At 32.4% G+C, this 22,136-nt stretch overlaps 1 protein-coding gene across 1 annotated transcript; it reads right to left on the reverse strand.

The window, feature by feature from the left end:
- Positions 1–7: 7 nt before the first annotated feature.
- LOC105331871 (fibrinogen-like protein A) lies at positions 8–3,837 on the reverse strand. Its single transcript, XM_011434243.4, has 6 exons — positions 3,509–3,837; positions 3,336–3,435; positions 2,120–2,238; positions 1,631–1,727; positions 1,258–1,434; positions 8–836 (listed from the first exon to the last, which is right to left on the reverse strand). The coding sequence occupies exons 1-6, from the start codon at positions 3,803–3,805 to the stop codon at positions 574–576; spliced, it is 1,053 nt and encodes a 350-aa protein (XP_011432545.4). The 5' UTR covers positions 3,806–3,837; the 3' UTR covers positions 8–573.
- Positions 3,838–22,136: the final 18,299 nt, after the last annotated feature.

Here is a 22,136-nt window from a genome sequence, read left to right on the forward strand (position 1 = left end):
AAATTCATTTTTTTGCTTTTTGCCTCAGATCTCATAGCATTTTTGCCCAGTGGGTTAACAATACCCGGCCGGTGTGAGGATTTCAAAGCCAGCAAACATGGATCTATTTGTATATAAAAATATACACTATGGATTTTTCAGTTAAAAAAACACATCATCATGGATTCGAATTCCATACAAGACAAGATCTGTCCTTGAATAATTCAGTATACGTTTAATAAAGAACCATTCTTGACAAGACATGCTTTGGGACAGACAATTCGTTTATGCGTGGTCGTTATAAAGTCAATGGTTAAAATGAAAAGACACACAAAATAAAAAGTTAAAAAATTTGACCAGTTTGTATGTCAATAATGTGAACTAATTTGATACTACGGATAAGCTGAAAACAGCTGAAAATGATGAAAACATTTTTTTTTCACAATCACTACTGACTGTCGTTAAACTGACAGAAAATCGACACCGATGAATATTGAACTAAACTGTAAATGGCATACAATTGAAATGTTTCATCTTTAAAGTCCAGAAATCTTTACCTAAATTTGTTTGTAAAACAGCATGCTTTGAACACCTTTAAGTTTTCCTCAGCATCATTTTAACACTCGCAATGCTGGAGGTAGTGGCAGTGAAAGAGAACAAGCTATCAGAGAAAGTATAGGACCATCCAAAGGAGAGCGATTTATTGTAACCATTGTACGGCATTGTCAGCTGAGAGCTGGAGCAACACAGATACCACCATCCACCAGACAGGCGGTTTGCGCAGCCGCAGAGGTTAGGGCTGTTGTCAAGATCTCTTGTCGAAAATGGAGCGCCATTAGTTCCGGTCATGACGTCACCTGTAATTTTAGATATTAAGACTTATTCTCATCCTACATATTATATAATTTTATTGATAACAAACATTAATTTAACTGTCATTAAATTAAAAAACTCGTAAATAAAGAGAACGAGTTAATAAATTATCCTATGAAGAGCATCTTATGAAACCCGTAAAGCAAACATGATTTTGTTCTGTTTCTTGCATGTATGATTATAAGCGACGCAGATGTAAGCAAATCTTTCATTTGAACGAATTAAATAATATGCATCTATTTTTTTTGACATAAGTAAAGATTTTAAAAGGATAATAGTTGATTTCCTTCATACCGGGATATATTATTATATGGTTACTCTAATACACAAAATAGCAGTACTGCATTTAGCAGTTGTAGAGAAATATGTAATTGATATTGCGACAAAGTGTCTTTAAATGTTTACCAATCAGTCCGGAATAGCCAGATACATCTAGTTTATAGGCCGTGGATGCGTTACCAACGGAAAAATGACTGTATTCTATCGCATAGGAATAGGTATTGAGAAAAGGGCCAACGAATTTAACCTCGATCCTCAGTACCGTGTTTCCAGCCTGTGTCAACAAATGAATATATTTGTTTCCTGGAAACAAAAAATAGCACACATGTATGTACAGCTTACATGATAAAAAAATGTACATTTTCAGATTGTATCCTTTACTTTCAGAGATAAATAAAATGAACAAAAAGGATAATTTTACTTCTAGATGTTTAGAAGTTCTCACTTAAGAATTAAGAATGTTTAAGAATGTTTGAAAGAGTATAAGAAGAAAACAAACCAAGCCAATTTTCGGAGGAAGCAGATCCGAAACCATTTTCATATTCTGCATACGTTCGGTTGAAATCAAGACTTCCATTGTGCCGATGATATATTACCTTGAGAATGATTTGGTTTTTTAAATTATAAATTTAATCAACTACTATGTAAAATATAAACATTTTACTCTTATCTTTCCCAAACAATTTTCATTTTTCAATATACTTAGTATAAATTTACGCCCCGAAGTTTATTGGTTGAAAAATTGAAAGAAATTTAAATAATACTTAAGACAGTTTTAATTAAACAAAAACCTTTTACACAAGCAACAACTTATATTATTTCGTATTTTTATTAAAAGATATTATTTGCAAGAATTTATTTAGTTTTATTACAAGCAATTCAGCTGATGCAATTATGCACGCATCTCAATATTTCAAATGTTACTGTTTGATGTTCTTGATATTATATCCTGAATGCTGATTTAAAATAAAAATAAAGTACCACTAACAGTGTGTGCCGTGCCGTCGACCTTGACGCACTCCACTGTGAGTTGTTGACCCCCCAGGGTTACCTGGTAGAAACCACTGGTTGTGTAAGACCCGGATAAACAGCCACAATCAGCACAATCTGTCACATGTTACAATTGCAATCTCTGAATAAAACGTCTGCTATTCTTACAAAGAAGTTCAGACGACTGTCTTCATGCGTTATAAAAGGAAATTTTACACGAAATCTACCCGGCTTCTTTGCGATTCGAAGGCTTATATCACTATAATACTTACGACATGTATTTACTTGCCATTCTGAAAACCGTGTATGTTTTTTGCATTATTGAACGATGTAGATTACCTATGTATAACTAGTTTAAAACACCATTACATGTATCTGAACTGATTTAAATGGGTATGGTCACAATTTTTGTCAATTTTTTTTACTGTTTTAATTATTTACAGTGCTTAAGGAATGCATTTCTAAATATCAAATGAAATTTGAGAGACAGTGATGAGTTATTATAAGCAAGATACAGGACTGACATTCTATGTCATGTAAACAAGGTTCGTACCCTGATTTAGTTTACATAGGTTTAATATACCGGTAAAAACCTGTGATTTGTCTATCTTCTTATTCATTTTAAGCTTAAATAAACAGTTTTTAACGTTTAACACATTTGTTTTAGGTCTAAAACTGAAATTTTCACTTCAGCATTCAAAATGTGAATACATGCTATAATTTTCGTTGCATTTTAAAAATGCCTTACGAAAGCATCGTAAACATCAAAATCGTAAAATTAAAATAATTTTTGACCATAATTGTGACCATGCCCCTTTAAAGAAGTTTACCTTGATTACTATTATGATGAAATATGTCAATTTCTTTATTTTGAACTTTTATAAAATATCCAACGTTTAAAAACGCATATGTTAACATAATTCATTCAAACTTCTTAATTTTATGTAAAATGTTCATAGTTCCTCAAGTAAAATTTTGATATAAATGACAATAACAAACTGTCAATCTCAAATATCCATATAGCGAAATACAAATTAAGGAAAAGCAAACACGGACCTCAATAAAGATTGAGGTGGGTTCAGGTACAAAACAATATTAAGTTCTATTAAAGAAAATGCAATTCTTACAAAAAAGCGATATATAAAAAACGAACTATGCTTTAGAAATTATATCAAAATTTAACATATATGTAGTGTCAGCAATAGTTAACCTACCAGAAGAGATATCCCCACTAATCCCAGTAACATGTACAGCAGCTGTTGTGGTCACTTCCTTTCTGAAACCATTTCCGAACTCCAAAGCTGATATATTAACCTGTGAAAGTGTTTTTGGTTGTTGAATAATACTGTTTTGATTAAGAAGCAACACAACATTTCATATTACCCACCTTCTCAAAATACCGACACTGGGATCTTTCTTCGCGTGCCAAACACCCTTCAACATCGAAAAGTCTACAAACTGTGGAATTCCCAACGTCACAGAGGTCATAGCCCATGCAGGAGTCTTGTTGTGCGCAAAATCTGGGACATGACACTAGCAGAGGTTCTCTTCCCCCGGGGTACAGTGTCTCAGCGACATTGGCGTCACTGTCATTGTTGGAAAAACCTCTAAAGACAAACTGCGCTTCCTTCCTGACAGCATGAGAGACGAAACAGCAACACAACAACAGGATCAAATGCTCCATCCCCGATACCTTCAATTCGTCTTAACAAGACTCTAAATGTCTCAAGATAAAGAGTAAGTTTTTATAATCTATGTTAGGGAAACGGCGTATGTTATCGAACGTCTTAACAAATATTAGAAGTTCTGTTATTATATATAAACAAACAATACTATGTGCTGAAAATGTTTTTGACGTAATTACTATTTCTTGAAAAAATATTAATAAGAACCTTTAGTATATTTAAAGTAAATAATAATTCTTTATTGATTCAGTTCTTGCCATGAGCATTGAAAGCCCCCTCATAAAATATACATCTGATCATCAATATTAGGAGGTTTCCTCAAACAAATAGCTACGTTATATGTGAACGATTGCTTGCCATCTATTTTCTCTAAGAGACCGAATGTCGTCACATTTGAAGTCACGACATTGTTTTTGTAGATTAAATCAAATATAAGATATTGCTAAGGTTCCCTTGAATTGTAAAGGTTAACAAAAATCAATTGTGTTCACTCTCCTAAGCTTGTCAAAAACTATCGACAAATGTTCTCGTTTCAATCAAACACTTAAGATGGTGTGACTGCAGGTTGCAATACAGTATTAAACTTTACTATATATTCTTACCAAAATTGCACAACTTTACATACAGATTAAAAATTTAAAACGAACTTCTGGAAAAAATCCTCTTGACATCTTTTTAAACAACGCTTCATTTATAATTTTCTAGCAAAATACACACGTGCATCCAGCAAGGCGTGAAACTTTGTGTACCTCGAAGTTACACATGTGCTTGAAAATCAAGCCCGGGCCTTTTCACCCCCTCCGGAAACAACACGCATCAAAAATTCAAATGACCTCGCATTGTTACAAAACTGGAATAGTTAGACCTCTTGCACATTGTTTTTCATCTCATAAAAAATCAGCTCCTGTCTCGAGCGGAAACGCCCCAAATTCAAAGGAAAATTCGGGTATTATTTTGCCTCAGCCATGTTAAATACTGAAGTGACACCTTGAAGTCCTCAGCAAATTGGCAAGAAAATAAATTTCGGAATTTCTCTCCTTATTTTACATGTACTTAATATGATAATATTTGATATATGTTCTCTTGTATTTTCTTACCCAAGAAAACACAATCACATCGGAGATATAAATCATTAATTATTGTAGGGGTACACTGTTTTACAATCAATCTCCGTAGACTTTTAGCTCTGTCCTACATTGGAAAGCCTTTAAAATAAATGAGCACATTAAGGTACATTTTTAAACCTGCTGTTGGTCTATATATTTTATCCAATCTATCTAACCCGGAAACGTGACAAAGCTTGCATTTATTTTTAATCTATAACATTATGATTTGATCATCAACAAGAAAGCGGGATGGCTATATACGTATTTTCACGATAAAGCGACAATCTAATCTATAAAAGAATCGGCTACAAAAACTTCAACCCCTGAGTTTTAATAAAAGTATATTAATGTTTCGATTATATTTGGAATTGAGTAGATGCATTAGTGATTTACACAAGTAGTATAAATATGAACACTGATTTTTTTTAAATCCCTCTACTGTATACATGTACATGTTTCAATGCATTTATCAAAGGATGAAGGAAAACAATGACGAAAGATTTAAACCTGAAGCAATTAACATCATGGGTTGCAATAGATATATTAACTAGGTACCTTTTCACTGCAATGATAAGATTTAAAATACAGAATTATAGACTTACAATTTCTAAAAATCATCGTTAGATAACTCATTTTGATTTCAATTTTACTCAATGAACAAGCTGTACGATTAATTTCATTGTTGTACGGTTTACTGTACGAGATATGGTCAATGTATATTAAATGAATATTATTAAAATTTGTGTGGACAATTATTATTACAACGTTTAATTTTTCATACTTTTTTATGAAAAAAAAAAAATTAGCCTTTGACATGTACATAAAAGATTTATATTATGCAAAAATTGAGACCAAGTTAAATGATTGCAGCGGCAAAATTTTCTTGATTCTCTGAAGAAAAATGTAAAAAAAAAAACAACCAACAACCCGAGAAATGGGATAGTCGGTATCAGGCTTTTATTTATTGAAACCATATTTCAAAACAGATAGTTTTAGATTCATCATATAATAAATTTGTGTGTTGAAAAATCGCTTCACTCGTTTTTTTTGGTGATGTAAATAAATCAAATTGTAAAAGAATCTTTTTACTATTTTAAATTTTTCAAACAGAAATATATCTTTAACTCTGTCAAGTAGTGGTATTGTTTTTATCAAAGATGTGCTTTGTTTTCGGAAATTTTAATGAAATATATATGTTTGTCGAATTTTCATTTATATTTTGAATGGATATTTAATTGAATTGGTTGAATGAAAAAATGACAATAACAAATCGTGAACCATCTCAAAAATCCATAAAACGAAAAACTAATTCAAAGCAGAGCAACAACGACCTCCAAATAGACAGAGGTAGGATCAGGTGCCTAGGAGGAGTAAGCATCCTCTGCTGACCGGTGTCGTATAATTTAAGGTCCGCCCTGTAAAATGGTCCGGGGCGGACCATAAATGTTAACATAGTAATTACCGGGACGGGAAATACCGGTATTTACATGTACCATCGGTAATTCCCACCACTGGTATTTCCCGGCCAACCCTGGCATTAACTAACTTATAGGATTTCTTACCATTTTCAAGTTGCCTCAAATTTTAGTTAATGAAAAAAATTATTTCATATCTATAAGGATTAAACAATCCGCTTATTGGGGTCACATGGAATTTGTTTCTACATCCCAACTTTTGTGTTATAAACTGCACCGCAAAGATTTTAGTTAAAGATTTGGTTATTATTCCATTTTATTCTTTTTTGTAATTTTAAGCTGATCAGCATGAAATTTGAATTTTAGATGATGATGAAAGTCCTGAACACAACCAATCATCGGAGCCAGTTCCCAAGAAACAGAAAACATCTGACAATGTTTTTCACTGTGCCAATGAAGAGTGTGATAGAAATTTCAAAACTCTATCATCCCTTGAACACCATCAGCTCCTGGGTAATTGCAGTCTCAGACCAGAGAAGAATCTTCTTGACAGATCCAAGGTTTTGTATCAAGAAAAATTGTCTACTGTCAATACAACTTGTTCTACATTCTATGAAGATCATTCCCAGTCATCTACTGCCATGAATGAAAAGTCTGTAAAACAGATCGGATGGGCTCATAAATTAAAAAAACAAAAAGTCTTCTTTAACGATGACCAGAAAGATTTCCTTAATGAAAAATTCAACATTGGTAAATTTACGGGTAAAAAAGAGGACCCTGCTTAAGTCTCCAGAGACATGGCCTATGTGAAAAAAAACGGCAAGCATCGGTTTGGTAAGGAGGAGTACCTAACCCCAACGCAAGTGGCAAGTTTTTTTTTCAAGACTTTCTCAGAAAGATAGAAAATGTTATCATGAAGATGGCGATTTCCTGGCGGCGTCTTCTGACAAGAAGATGTGTATTTTAAAAGAGGAAGTTCTTTCACGTATATAACATTACCAGTCCACTTAACTGAATGGTATACAGTAAAACACAGTTTTAACGAAGTCTTATAGGGTAATTCATTATATCCTTCTTTACAACTTGTGATTAAGTCAGGGAGAATGCAATTCAATTCGGTGTAACTGTATGGTATATTTACTTCTTTATAAAGATGGATTAATTCATAGAATTAGAGTCTAAGGTCCATATTCAACATCAGTCTCTCCATGTTTTATAAAACCTGTGAACATGATTTATATTGAACACTAACATCTCTTCTTAGTTAAACTTTCTGAGAATTGATTAATCAGTAGATGTCATTTTTATTGTAAACTACTGTTAGAAGCTGATAGATTTGTAGACCCTCTGTATTTAAAGTGTTTTCTGTTTATCATTCAAGGAAATTGAGTCAATAACAACATAGTTTAATTTTACTGATTACTGTGTTGATCCAAATCATCGTGCATTGTATAATATTCACTTATCATGAACCTTGATTCATTTCAATGTCGTCATTCATGTTCTGAAAATTGTTAAAATTGTATGACATTGAGGTTAAATCTATAAATGTAAAACGATTGAAGTATACATGGAGAGAATTGTTACTGATAACACATCTGTTATATGTATTTTTGTTGTTGTTGGTGGTGTTTTTTTGTGTTTTTAACAAATTCTAGTCATGACAAATGTATGTTTATTATCACTTAGTTGATTGATTATTGTTATTTTATTTATTTAATCAATGCATTTGCATAAACATTTTAAAAATTAGATGATTTTATGCCTCAGCTGTCATCTTTTTAAAAGGTGTGTTCCAATTGTAAGTCTGTTGTTAAGGAATAAAAGATCACTTATTTTTGGCAAAGTGCCAAAACATACAATTTCTATGTCATAATATTTTTTTTCTCGAATGTTTCTCCATAAACGTTTTCATTTATATTAAAGGTTCTATGTTTGACAATTTATTGTTAATAATTAGATTTTTTTTTATCCTTTTTCCAAACAATGCAAAATTAACTCTGAAAAACAGGAAAAAGACGATTTTTGGCAAAGTGCCAAAACATACAATTTCTATGTCATAATATTTTTTTTCTCGAATGTTTCTCCATAACTGTTTTCATTTATACTAAAGGTTCTATGTTTGACAATTTATTGCTTATAATTAAATTTCTTATATCCATTTTCCAAACAATGCAAAATTAACTGTAAATAACAGAAAAATTACGATTTTTGGCAAAGTGCCAAAACATACTATTTTTATGTCATAATATTTTTTTTCTCGAACGTTTCTCCATAAATGTTTTCATTTATATTAAAGGTTCTATGTTTGACAATTTATTGCTTATAATTAGATTTCTTATATCCAGTTTCCAAACAATGCAAAATTAACTGTGAAAAACAGAAAAAATACGATTTTTGGCAAAGTGCCAAAACATACAATTTTTATGTCATAATATTTTTTTCTTGAATGTTTCTCCATAAATGTTTTCATTTACATTAAAGGTTCTCTGTTTGACAATTTATTGCTAATAATTAGATTTCTTATATCCATTTTCCAAACAATGCAAAATTAACTGTGAAAAACAGGAAAAATACAATTTTTGGCAAAGTTCCAAATGGCAATAAATTTGCATAAGAGCCAGGCAAAAAATAATAATCCCATATTTATAAAAACTACAGAAAATGAAAGATAATTTTATGTAAATTTAAGATTTATTGACATTTGTTGTGGTATTATTTTAGCAATTATAAAATTTTATGATTAAACATTGGTAAAATTGGCTGATTTTATTAGTGTAATTCAGCTTCATGACACCACTATCAGTTTCCATGGCAACGGAATTAAGAATTTTGGTTCAAAGGTCAACATTGTGTAAGATAGTGTAATTGAAGATGACACAATGAAAATCAAGGTAACCTGTGATATTGAGTGGCCAGACCCCTTCTCATTTCCTTGATTCTTACATAGAATTAGTCTTTAAAAGGTCCGCCTTTGCTCTAAAAGGGTCCGGCCCGTATAAGAAAAGGACCTTTTCTTATACGGGCCGGACCCTTTTATAAAAGGTTCGGGGTATATATTTTTTCATTTGTATTTTTTTTTTTCAATTTCGAGTATTTTGTTATAAAATAAGTGGTATTGTTTTGTAATTCTTTAAAAGGAGTACTTACCCAAGGTGAGTTCGTAAACATCCATCACGAAGTGTAAATGAAAATACATAATTTTACATGTAGTTAAAACTCACATTAAAAAACCCAGTTTAAACCTGGTTTTTTTTTTTTATTTCAACATTAATTTTGCCAGTCGATCTTATGTAAACAGGAAATGAAACTGATTGGTGTAACTAATTAGACAATGGCTTCAGTCAGGTGTTATATACACACACACCACCCTGTAGGTGTGAAGGGTTCACACCTTCCGGTGTTTGACTGTTTGAAATGATCATGTAAACAATAATATTATACATTTTATACGTCCTCTTTTTGCACATCTTTCCAAAATCAAATATTTTTTACAATTAAGTTAAATACCAATACCTGCAAGCGGTACGTATTATTGCTATTTTTTATTTGCACTAGGGCACCTGTGTAAGTTATGCTAATTATAATAAATTGTTCAATTCTTTGATCCTTTTTTCTATAATTATATTTTTGGATCAGACTTTTGCCTTTGTTAATATCAAAGAAGGGGAGTATCCAAAGGAATTGATTTGTTCATAAGAAATTAAACACATGTAATATTAGCAAAGAGCCACATTCCTTTGGCTGTCTTAGCATTTTGTATCTTAAAAGAATTTAAGGTGATTCAGTTTAAAAATTTCTAAAAAAGAAAATATTTGTGTGAAAAAGGCAAATGTTGACACCCCGGTAAAAGAAGATGGGTGAATAAGGCGTGTAAACTGCCTATTTGAGGTTAGATAAGATACTATAAAATTAAAATATGAACAAATCTCATAATTTCTTTCTAAATTATTGAAAACAATGTATATTTACCACAATATCGATTTATAACCTTTTTAAAAATATGTTAAATATTTGGAATAGGTTGATTTAAACTGGCGTAGGCGTGTCAAAACCTCCAAATAGTGTCATTTTTTATAACTTCAATGCTTTTTCTTTTATAGAGTGGGTCTGGGCTCCATATTTTTGTCATAGTCTATATAAGGTTTAAAGGAAATCAAACCAATTTCAATCAACAAAAACGTGGAGAGATGACCCACTATACTTTAAAAATGTCATTTTATATCTCAGCAATTGAGCGTTTTAGAAAAATACTACAAGTGCGTAAATTCGTGGTTGAAGTCCTATGTAGCATTTAACAGGTCGGGTACACTACCTTATATGGATAGCATTATTTAACACGTGACAGTATTTTTGGCAAACAAATTCTCCAATCCAGTGAATGAGTTGCAATGCATGACGGTCTATAACGTGTTTACGATTCAACAAACGCACGTGGTATTTGTCTGTTTTATACACAATATTTGATTGCTTGCCGGAATGTTTGTACATCTTGATTTTTACTTTAGAAGGTAAAAAAGAAAAGATTACGTACCATTAACTTTGTTCCATGCTCACATTAAAAAATATTGTTGTTTTAGTTGATTAATTGTGGCTTCAAAAATGATCAGTATCAAACGACTGACAAACATACGCATACAAGTACAAACATATTTTGATAAGAAAAAAACATCACATTTGTGTATTGGTGACTTTATCATTGTGCACTAGAAATAAATACAGGTAACTGTACAGTTTTAACACACGTGAATAGCCACGGTAGTAGAAATGCACAAATATACAAACGCAGTTCTTCTAAGCGCAAGCTATATGCAGCATAAAGTAGTTTGTCCGTTAAGCATTCTGATGAATGTCCCTGAAGAAAATATCAACGAGCGTTCTACTAATGTTGTCCCAAATATGGGGTAGTACTAACAGTACTAACTGCTTTTAATTCAATAGGACGTACCTCTCTTTTGAACATTGACAATGGGGTATTTAAATAGGTTGATATAAGTCCTCATATGCAATATTTTTTAAATATGAGCATAGAAATTGAAGTTCAGACATAATTGTCCATATTACTTTCATAAATTCTGAAAAATCATTCAAAATGAGTTTCCAAAAGTATCATATAAACATTATGAAATGCATTTCTTGGCCCTTCACCAATTTAAAGAATAAAAAGGCCATTAGATGAAAATCAATACCGTCAGACAAATAGCCCAAACATAGCTTAATATTTTAAGATTATTTCAATGAGACGGACAATCGTTTGCAATGGATTTCAGGCCTTTGCCACATTTTTAAAAAGTCGTCGGATAAAACTTAATTATAAATATGTTTTACTACAGTAACTTCTCCTACTAAATATTACATTAACTTTACGATCATTTTAGGGACACAATGCATTTATATATACATGAACCGGGTCTCATTCCTTTAATTGAAATATCTTGCGATGAAAATCAATTATTTAAATACTTATAAATAATGTGTAACTACTCTGAATAAATAAAAAAAACTTCCCTGAAGTCAATTTTATGTCCACTCCAACATTAAAAAGATCAAGTGAAAAATATCACAACAAGAATCAAATGAATATTAAACTACATCCATGTATGACCACAAAAAAAATCACGTGGTCACTTGCAGGGAAGTAGTGAATTTTTTCCGCTCGGGAACTTTCTGTGAATTTTGTTGAATTTTGTTGAATTTAATGGTTGTTTTTAGCGAAAAAACAGCCGGAAACATAGTTTCACAACTAAGGTATTTGTTACTGATAGTTTTGTAGCAATTAATTATTTAAACCGTGTACTTTGAAAGTGTTTTCTATTTTGGCCATTGAGTCAGTGATTAGTTCTCAGTTCTCAACACGAAGTCGCTAACAATGGCACAAAACTCGATGAGTGAAACCTCGGAAATATTACACGAAAGCCTAACAATTATTAACGGTGGCAGTCCGAACACTCGTGGTACGAAAGAAGACAGACAGGAGCTACAACACATTTTGGACTTGTTGGAAAAAATGGACAAAAAACTTAACAAAATAGACAACTTGGAATCCAGGCTGACTAAAATAGAGGGTATCTTTAAACGCCTTGACGTCGTGGAAAACAAAGTGACAAAATGTGAGACATCAGTCTGTGAATTAGAAAGAGAAATGAAGGAAGTGCGGAAAATTCATACAGAGATGGATAAGGACATGAGCGGTTTAAGCAACCTGTTTGATGGTGCGGCAAAAGAGATGAAGGAAATACAGAAAGAAGTAAAAGGAGAAACAAAAAACATGAAGAAGGATGTGACGGATGTGAAAACGAAATTAAATTCAAATAGTGGTTCGATATGCCGTATCAACGCCGAGCTGGAAGAGGTACGTGACGAGCTAAAGGAGGATATGCTGGATCTTCGATGCCGTTCCATGAGAGACAACTTACTCTTCTGTGGCATACCGGAAGAAGAAGCAGAGGATTGTGAGGAAACGGTGAGAAGGTTCATGTGCGACAAGATGCGTGTCCGGAAAGATATTAATTTCGAAAGAGTGCACAGAATTGGACGAAAACCTTCTAGCCCAAATACGCGACCACGCAATATCGTCGCCAAATTCTCGCACTTTAAGGACAGAGAGTTGGTGAGAAAGCAGGCTCCAAAAACTCTGAAGGGGACCAACTTCTTTGTTCAGGAACAGTTTCCTGTCGAAATCGACCAGCGCAGAAGAGCCCTGTTTCCAGTGATGCGGGAAGCGCGCAGACGGAACCAGAGAGTACGGTTGATGCGGGACAGACTTTTTATCGACGGAATCGAGTATACACCGAGCGAAGGACGCGACCAACCCGCGCATCAACCCACTGTGTCGCCTAGCCACCGCCAGGATCGCAAACGCCCGAGGGTAGGATCCAGTTAGGACAGACAAGAGGGCCAGGGACCAACGTGTACAGAGAGTGAGTTTAAGTTAAAGTTGCTTAGTTGGAACATTAATGGGGGACTCGAGAAAAAACTTAACGACCCTGCTTTTTTAAACTTTATATGTACATACGATGTTATATTTTTGTCTGAATGTTGGATAGAGAATGAATTTGATTTCAATGTACCGGGGTTTACATGTAGATTCATACCAAGATCACTTTCTAGATCTAAACAAGGAGGTGGGATGGCCTTATGTATAAGGGATGAGTTTCGGAAACATATTACAATAACTGATGTTATTTTCGACACAATTTGCTGGCTAAAGATTAACGGTGATGTAATAGAGTCTAATGAATGTTTATACATATGTTGTATCTATATTCCGCCGGATAAATCCTCATTTTTCAAACAATATAACTGTGATATTTTTTATGAATTAGAGAATCAAATTGCTAAATACTCCGAGAAAGGTAAAGTAATTATTGTCGGAGACTTGAATAGCAGGTGCTCGGTGTTAAATGATTATATTGAATGTGATAATGTACATGAACAAATCTCTGATTTTATATCACCTATCTGTAATTACAAGGAGGACGATAGATTAATTGATCGTGTGTGTTCAGACAAAGCAGTGAATGCCTATGGGCTTAAGTTGATTCAGATGTGTATTGAAAGTGGGTTACGAATTCTAAATGGCAGACATGTAGATAATATGGCTAACGATTTTACATATTGTGGTGCCAATGGATGTAGTGTTATTGATTATGTATTGAGCACACCTGACATATTTAGTTACTTTTATAAGTTCATAGTTTGTAATTTTAACACTTACTCTGATCACGCACCATTGCACATCGAACTAAGAACGGGTATAAACATAGCATTGAATCAGTCAGAAGGGAATTCATTCAGTAGTCATGATCACGTAAGATATCGCTGGAAGGAAGATTTAGTAAATGATAGTAAATTGTCACTGCAGCAAAATGTGTATAGATTAGAGGAATGTTTAGTACAGAATGATTTATCTAGTAATACAGGGTTAGAAAACGGTGTCAAAACTTTTGTAAATGAATTGTCTTTTCTTATGTCTGACTTTCATAAGGTGTCCAGTCCTCGTCATGTCAATAAGAGTAGTAGACAAATAGATAATGTTGAACCTAGACATGACCGACCATGGTTTACTGCTGAATGTAAGCGATTATATGATATTTATCGTAAAGCGCTAGCTGACTTTAACAAAAGTAAATCTTTAGAAAATCATGAATTATTAAAATCAAGTAAAAGGCAATATAAAATATTGGAACGCAGAATCAAGAGAAAATATCTTAATGAAGAGGGCAATTTATTAGAAACAATAAGGAAATCTAATCCTAAAGTATTTTTTTCGAAATTTAGTAGGAGAAAAGTTAACAAAGTAAATGTTTCACTTGTAGATTTACACAATCATTTCAAATCCCTTTCTTGTATTGATCATACAGCTGTGGGAAATGACATGGTCGTAGGTGAAAAAGAAGTAATTTTTGAAGAATTAGAAAGTGACATATCTTTGAATGAAATTGAAGATGCTATAAAGACTTTAAAACCAGGTAAAAGTCATGGACTGGATGGTATAATTAATGAATATTTCATTGAATTCAAGGATATTTTGGTACCTTTTGTACACACAATTTTTAATGCTATGTTTACATCAGGTCATTTTCCACATATACTGTGTGAGTCTCTCATTGTACCAATATATAAAAAGGGTGGGACAACTGATCCTGCCAATTATAGAGGTATTAGTTTAATTAGTTGTATGACAAAACTTTTTACTTCAATTTTGAATAAGAGATTTATGTCATGGGCCGAGAGAAATGATGTTATTACAGACGCACAGTTCGGGTTTAGACCATTTCATAGTACTGTTGATGCCATTTTTGCATTACAAACAATTGTGAACAAATATCTCTCTAAAAAATGTAGATTGTATTGCGGCTTCGTAGATTTCAAGCGTGCCTTTGACACAGTGGATAGGGTTAAAATGTGGAATAAAATTTCAATGTATGGAATCAGAGGTAAACCTCTGAAGATTTTACGTTCACTTTATAATAATATTAAGTCTTGTGTTTTATTAGATGGTAAGTTATCAGATTTTTGTGTGAATAATCTTGGTGTTTTACAAGGGGAAATAATTTCCCCTCTCCTTTTTTCCCTTTATGTCAATGATTGCGAAATGGAATTTTTAAGCAATGGAAATACTCCAATTGAATTACAAGAGCTATCCTTATTTTTACTGATGTACGCAGACGACATGGTTATTTTTGCTCAGTCTGCTGCTGACTTACAGTCAATGTTGAATACTTTAGAAAATTATACAGAGAAATGGTCGTTAACGGTTAATGTAAACAAAACAAAAATAATGGTTTTTAGAAATGGGGGAATTTTGCGAACAGAAGATGTGTGGTTTTATAAGTGTGAACAAATTGAAGTAGTGAACAGTTTTTGTTATCTAGGACTTTTGTTGAATTACAATGGCAAATTTCATGTTACGCAGAAACAATTGTCATTACAATGTATGAAGGCGCTTTTTGCACTGAAAAGGAAATGTTGTAATATGAGTCTTAATTTTACTACGCTTTTGTCCCTTTTTGACACTTATGTAGGAAGCATTGCTTACTACGGTTGTGAAGTCTGGGGCTTTCATTCTGCCCCAGATATAGAAAAAATTCATCTTAATTATTGTAAAAACATACTTAATGTTAAAAGGGGCACATCTAATGCAGTTATTTATTGTGAATTGGGCAGAATGCCTCTGCAATGTATCAGAAAAATACGTATTTTAAGATATTGGATGAAACTTTTATCATCAAGAAATTGCATTTTGAATTCATGTTATGTTAATATGTATAATGAAACTTTAGGTAAAAACAAATGTAAAAACTGGGCTGCAGAGATCAAGAATATGTTAACAAGTATTGGGCTAATGAACTTATGGGAAAACCAATTTTTTGAAAAGCCAGAAATTATTTTAACGATCGCCAAGCAACGTATTTTTGATAATTTTAAACCGTCTTTACTAGCTGACATAAATGCCTCCTCATTTTAGAGTTAAAATTCAATACATTTAAACGAGGCAGAGGGCTGTGGAAATTCAACAATTCTTTATTAATTGACAAAACTTACATTCAAAAAGTCAAAGACACAATACAACAAGTGCATAACCAATATAAAGGTACTTCCTCTGAATCCATTGAGGACCACAATTTCCTGGAAGTTCTGCTCATGGAAATTAGAGGTGTCACAATTTCATACTCTTCTTTTAAGAAAAAACAAAGGGACAAGCAAGAGAGGTCCTTGTTAGAAGATATAGAAAAATTGGAATCAAATCCTCATGTTAATATTGATCTTGTTAGTGAAAAAAAATTGGAACTAGAAGGTCTTAGGAAAGAAAAATTACAGGGACATGTTATAAGGTCACGTGCCAAATGGGTAGAAGAAGGTGAAAAACCTACTAAATATTTCTGCAGCCTGGAATCTCGAAATTTTTTAAATAAAACTATTAAGAAGGTGGAGATGGATGAAAACAATACTATTTATGATCAGTCTGAAATTTTACAACAGGTAAAGATTTTTTTACAAAAGTTTGTATACTTGTAGAGACTCTGAACACATTGATATAAATCTTACAGATGTATTAAATCCCCTACATTTTCAGAGGCTCGATAGAAAGACTTCAGATTCCCTTGAGGGTAATATCACAGAAAAAGAAATTTCCTTAGTTTTAAAAAATATGAAAAATAACAAATCTCCAGGAAGCGATGGATTCACTGTTGAGTTCTTTAAATTTTTTTGGAGAGATCTAAAGTTGTACATTGTATCAGCTATAAATTGTATATTTAGCAAACAAGAGCTTCCCATTACTCAAAGGCTCGGAATTATATCCTGTTTACCCAAGGGTGATAAGCCAAGACAATTTTTAAAAAATTGGCGCCCAATTACCTTGCTAAATGTCATGTATAAACTTATCTCAGGGTGCATTAGTTATAGAATAAAATCTACCCTTGATTATCTTATTTCAGAAACACAGTCTGGTTTTATGAAAGGCAGATACATAGGTGAAAACACAAGGTTTGTATATGACCTTATGGCATATACAGAGTCATTAAAAATTCCTGGCTTACTTATTCTCATAGATTTTGAAAAGGCATTTGATTCTATTGCATGGGAGTTTATTTACAAAGTTTTGCATTTTTGGGGGTTTGGAAAAAATATAATTAGCTGGGTTAAGATCTTAAATACAAACTTTAAAGCAGCTATTTTGCAATGTGGACATCTGTCTGATCAATTTGACATACAGAGAGGTTGCAGACAAGGAGATCCGATTGCTCCATATTTATTTTTACTCTGTGCAGAGATCCTAGCCATACTTATCAAACAGAATACAAACATTAAGGGTATCATAGTTAATGGTAAAGAACACAAGATAACTCAATATGCAGATGATACAACACTGACACTTGATGGTTCACCAGAGTCTCTTTTTCATTCTCTAGATACATTAGAGTTTTTCTCAAAATTTTCGGGATTAAAAATCAACAGCTCAAAAACCAAGGTGGTTTGGATAGGCTCGAGAAAGTTCTCAGATCAGGTTTTTCACCATACCCGATGGAAACTCAATTGGGGTAGTACAACTTTTAATCTGTTAGGGATAGAATTCTGTGTAGAGTTAGATAAAATTACTGAATTAAATTACAATATACAACTGCCAAAAATTCTTTCACTGATTCAACAATGGAACAGAAGGGTTCTAACTCCTGTTGGTAGAGTAACCGTGGCCAAGACTTTAATTTTGCCGAAATTGAATCATCTATTTATTTCACTACCCACACCTGATAAAGCATTTTTATCCTCATTGAATACAGCAATATTTAATTTTATATGGAAATCTAAAGGTGATAAAGTAAAAAGAAAGATAGTTACTCAAGATTACACAAAAGGTGGTTTAAAAATGCTGGATGTCCATAATTTTGTTTCTTCTCTCAAATGCTCATGGATTAAAAGGTTAACTCTCAAACACAAACCATGGATGGATATTTTTTTTGCAATTAACGGCAAAAATGTTACTATGAAAATGTTAGAGTTTGGGGATGATTTTATAAGAAAGATGATTAAACAAAATAATGTTTTTTGGCAAGATGTTTTTCAATCATGGCACCAGGTAGTGAACATGTTAAACAAACAGCCTGGTTATATTAAGAAAAATATTATCAATGTTCCAATATGGCACAACTCTTGTATTACAGTTGCCAATAAATCTTTCTTTATTAATGTATTGTACCAACATGGTGTAAAGTTAGTTGGAGATTTCTTATCTGCAAATGGAGCTTTTTGACATACGATAATTTTTTACATATGTTTAACTTGCCTGATATATATGTCATGCAATACAACAGTATTATTAGCGCTATTTCAAAGTTTTTAAAATCAGTGTTTGTTGAAAGAGTAAATATTGAAAAAAATTGTACTCCTTTTTTACCAATGTATTTTGAAGTGATTTTATTGAATGAAAAATGTACCAAGGCAATTTATAAAATTTTGAACTATACTGCAGCGGTTCCAACTGCAATATCAAGATGGAATAATGAATTACCACTTGAACAAAATTTGTGCATACAAGACTGTTTCAAAATATGTTTTATGACAACTAATGATACATCTGTTCAATGGCTACAATACAGAGTTCTACACAGAATTCTTCCTGTTAACTATTATTTAAAAAAAATCAAGATCATTACAAATGATTGTTGTACTTTTTGTAAAGAAGAAATAGAAACAATACAACATGTATTCTTTAGTTGTACTAATGTTTTACCATTGTGGAATGATCTTAGTATGTCTATATATAGAAAAACAACAAAGAGGGTTGGATTCAATGTTATCAATATACTATTTGGAGAAAATTCTCTAAGTGTAGACAATAAACCTGTGAACTTCATAATTTTATATACAAAACAATTCATATATATATGTTTGAAGCAGAATAAGATTCCAAACTATGTTGATCTATTATATTATTTGAGTTTTAAATACAAGATAGAGAAATATGCATCGGTTCAAAAATTTCAACTTAGGAAATTTGAAAAATGTTGGTCACAGTGGGAAGATCTCTTTTGTTTATAATTGTATACCTATATTTTACAGAGGTGGAATTTGCTACGAATATTATTATTTCATTTATTATTTTTATTAACCATTTAATATACAACCTCAGGTTCATTTAATTTTGAATTTTGAATGAGTGTATGAATGAAAGTGGTATGAAAGAGTGATTATAATATTTAAAAAAGAAGTTGACATCAGTTTAATAGTAATTATGTATGTTTGAATTTGAAAAATGCAAATAAAAAAAAAATGCCTCTTCCAAATGTACAATCTATAGATATTTAGTTGATCATTGTACCTTGCAGTCATATCTAACAAAAAGAATTCCTTTACAATATAAGAAACTTATATGTAAATTAAGATTATCATCCCATTGTCTTACCATCGAAACTGGCAGATATAACAATGTTCCATTACAAAGACGTTTATGTCCTCTATGTACTTTAGATATAGAAGATGAATATCATTTTATATTGAAATGTCCCTATTACTGTAACTTAAGAGAAAAATTCCTTAAGAAGTTTTATTATATTAAACCCTCTGTCTTTAAATTAATTCTATTATTGTCAACACAAAATGTAAAGGATTTGTGCAATTTAGGTAAATATATTAAGAATGCTTTTGTAATCAGAAAACTTCATGTATAAACTTGCCTTTTTCAAGTGACCAGTATATGTATTATAACATGTGTATATTAATTGTATATGTCTATGAGCTGTACAGCTGTTGACTAATAAACAATACAATACAGTTCTTTCAACATGGCGGACCTTTTCTTGAACTATAATATTGGGTCCTACCTCTAAATTAAAAGTCATCGGGTAAAAATACTGTGAATTGTATTTACATACAGCATTTCAATGGGGTGGACCTTTTCTGTACAATGATATTGTATCCTACCCCCTAAATAAAAGTGTAATTTAGATGAACATCAAAACTTGTTCAATATGTAATAACTACTTGTACTTAATTCATTGTTTAACTACAGGTGTTAACAAGTTTTTCTCAACGTGTGGACCTTTTCTTGAGCCTTAATATTAGATCCTACTCCTGAATTAAAAAAATCCTCGGGGTAAATCAAAGTAAGAATCAATAGGCATATTGATTATCTGCATCCAGTATTTCAACGGCGGGCGGATCTTTTCTTGAGCCATAGTATTGGGTCCTACTCCTAAATTAAAAGATCCTCGGGGTAAATCAAAGCAGGCACGTAGCATCGTTTTTGAAAGGGGGGGCAGACTCATCAAAACAATCTTGATAAGCAAACGAAAAAAAGGGGAAGTTTGAATTTTCTGAAATCTTCAAAATCCTAATCCGTGAGTGGGGAGGGGGGGGGGGGGGCTGGCTGGCTGGCTGGCGTGTTATAACTTCAAGTTCACTCATAATTTCCTTATTTTCACGCCAATTTTATATACATACTCCCAAAAAAGTGGGGGGGGGGGACTCCATGGTAATTCAATTTTTTATATGTAAATTTAAGAAAATTAGTTTCTGCGAGAAAATTAGACCCCCCCCTTCCTCCCCGCTACGTGCCTGCAAAGCAAGAGTCTAGTATATGAATATTGATTATTTACATCCAGTATTTCAACAAGCGGATCTTTTCTTGAGTCATAATATCAAATCCTACTCCTAAATTAAAAGATCCTATTTTTCCATCGGGGCAGATCTCATCTAGTGATGTGAAATTAGGCCCCTTTCTAATATGGAAGTCAGGAGAGAGAGAGAGAGAGAGAGAGAGAGAGAGAGAGAGAGAGAGAGAGAGAGACTTAATAAATTATACCAATACAAGCCTGCTTTTCTTAGACACTATCTTTTTTAGTAAGGACGTCAATCTTTTACTCCAAGGGGATACATATTTTTCTTAAATTAGCAAGGATGTTATTTTTTAGGCAGTTTACAAAAAGATTTATATTTCCGCATAAAAACACTTTGTAACATATCACAGGTTATATACCTTGCTTCTTATATTTCTCCCTCAACGCAATTTTTGTAAGTACGCTGTTAGTTCAACTTTAAATTTTCATATATGAGAAATCCTAACTTGGACATACCAAAATTTGAAATTTGTAGAATTTATCGATGGAAACGGATTTATCTATTCAGTGTTTACTCGTTTCCAAATCCTGCATTATCATGCATTATTATATACATGTAAAAATATTGGACATTGTAAATAGAGGAATATGGAATCAATCTTTGAGAATATTGAGGTGATCAAATACGATCGGGAATAAACACTTTACTTTTTTTTTTAAACAAAATTGCATGTATATTTTGAGAAAAAAAACACAGAGAGAGAGAGAGAGAGAGAGAGAGAGAGAGAGAGAGAGAGAGAGAGAGAGAGAGAGATTATTACCACACTATCAGACTTTCATTACTTTTAAAGTCATGAAAGTGGTCTACTGAATAGAACACTCAGAATTCGAAGAAAATGTATAATTATATTGTAATATTTATTGTGTGGAAGATGAATTTTCTATTGGTGTGTCATTTGTATGATCTTTTTCATAAAAAATATATCAAACCATATTGTTGGAGAAAATCTTATATGTTATATGTACATGAATACGGATGGGCTGTTAAGCCCAAAGTGAATAAAGAAAGAATGAATAAACACTACATGTACCTGTGGTCAATCAAAACATGCTTTTTGATAATAGGTACGGCTGATTCTCCGAACGCCTACTGCCCAATTATCATTATACAATTAAACTGGGCAATTATGAGGCCTTCTAAAGGGGCACAGGTAGACTTTACCTCTGAGGTAAAGTCTACCTGTGATT

The sequence above is a fragment of the Magallana gigas genome, chromosome 5, assembly GCF_963853765.1.
Source record: "Magallana gigas chromosome 5, xbMagGiga1.1, whole genome shotgun sequence".
Taxonomy (NCBI): Eukaryota; Metazoa; Mollusca; class Bivalvia; order Ostreida; family Ostreidae; genus Magallana; species Magallana gigas.

Excerpts from the sequence above, each read along its gene's own strand:
- LOC105331871 (XM_011434243.4), bottom strand. The coding sequence starts at position 3,805 with ATGGAGCATTTGATCCTGTTGTTGTGTTGCTGTTTCGTCTCTCATGCT. Across the intron at positions 1,435-1,630 it reads TTCCTCCGAAAATTGGCTTG|GAAACAAATATATTCATTTG; the intron begins GTTTGTTTTCTT and ends TTTTGTTTCCAG. Across the intron at positions 837-1,257 it reads TGGCTATTCCGGACTGATTG|GTGACGTCATGACCGGAACT; the intron begins GTAAACATTTAA and ends CTAAAATTACAG.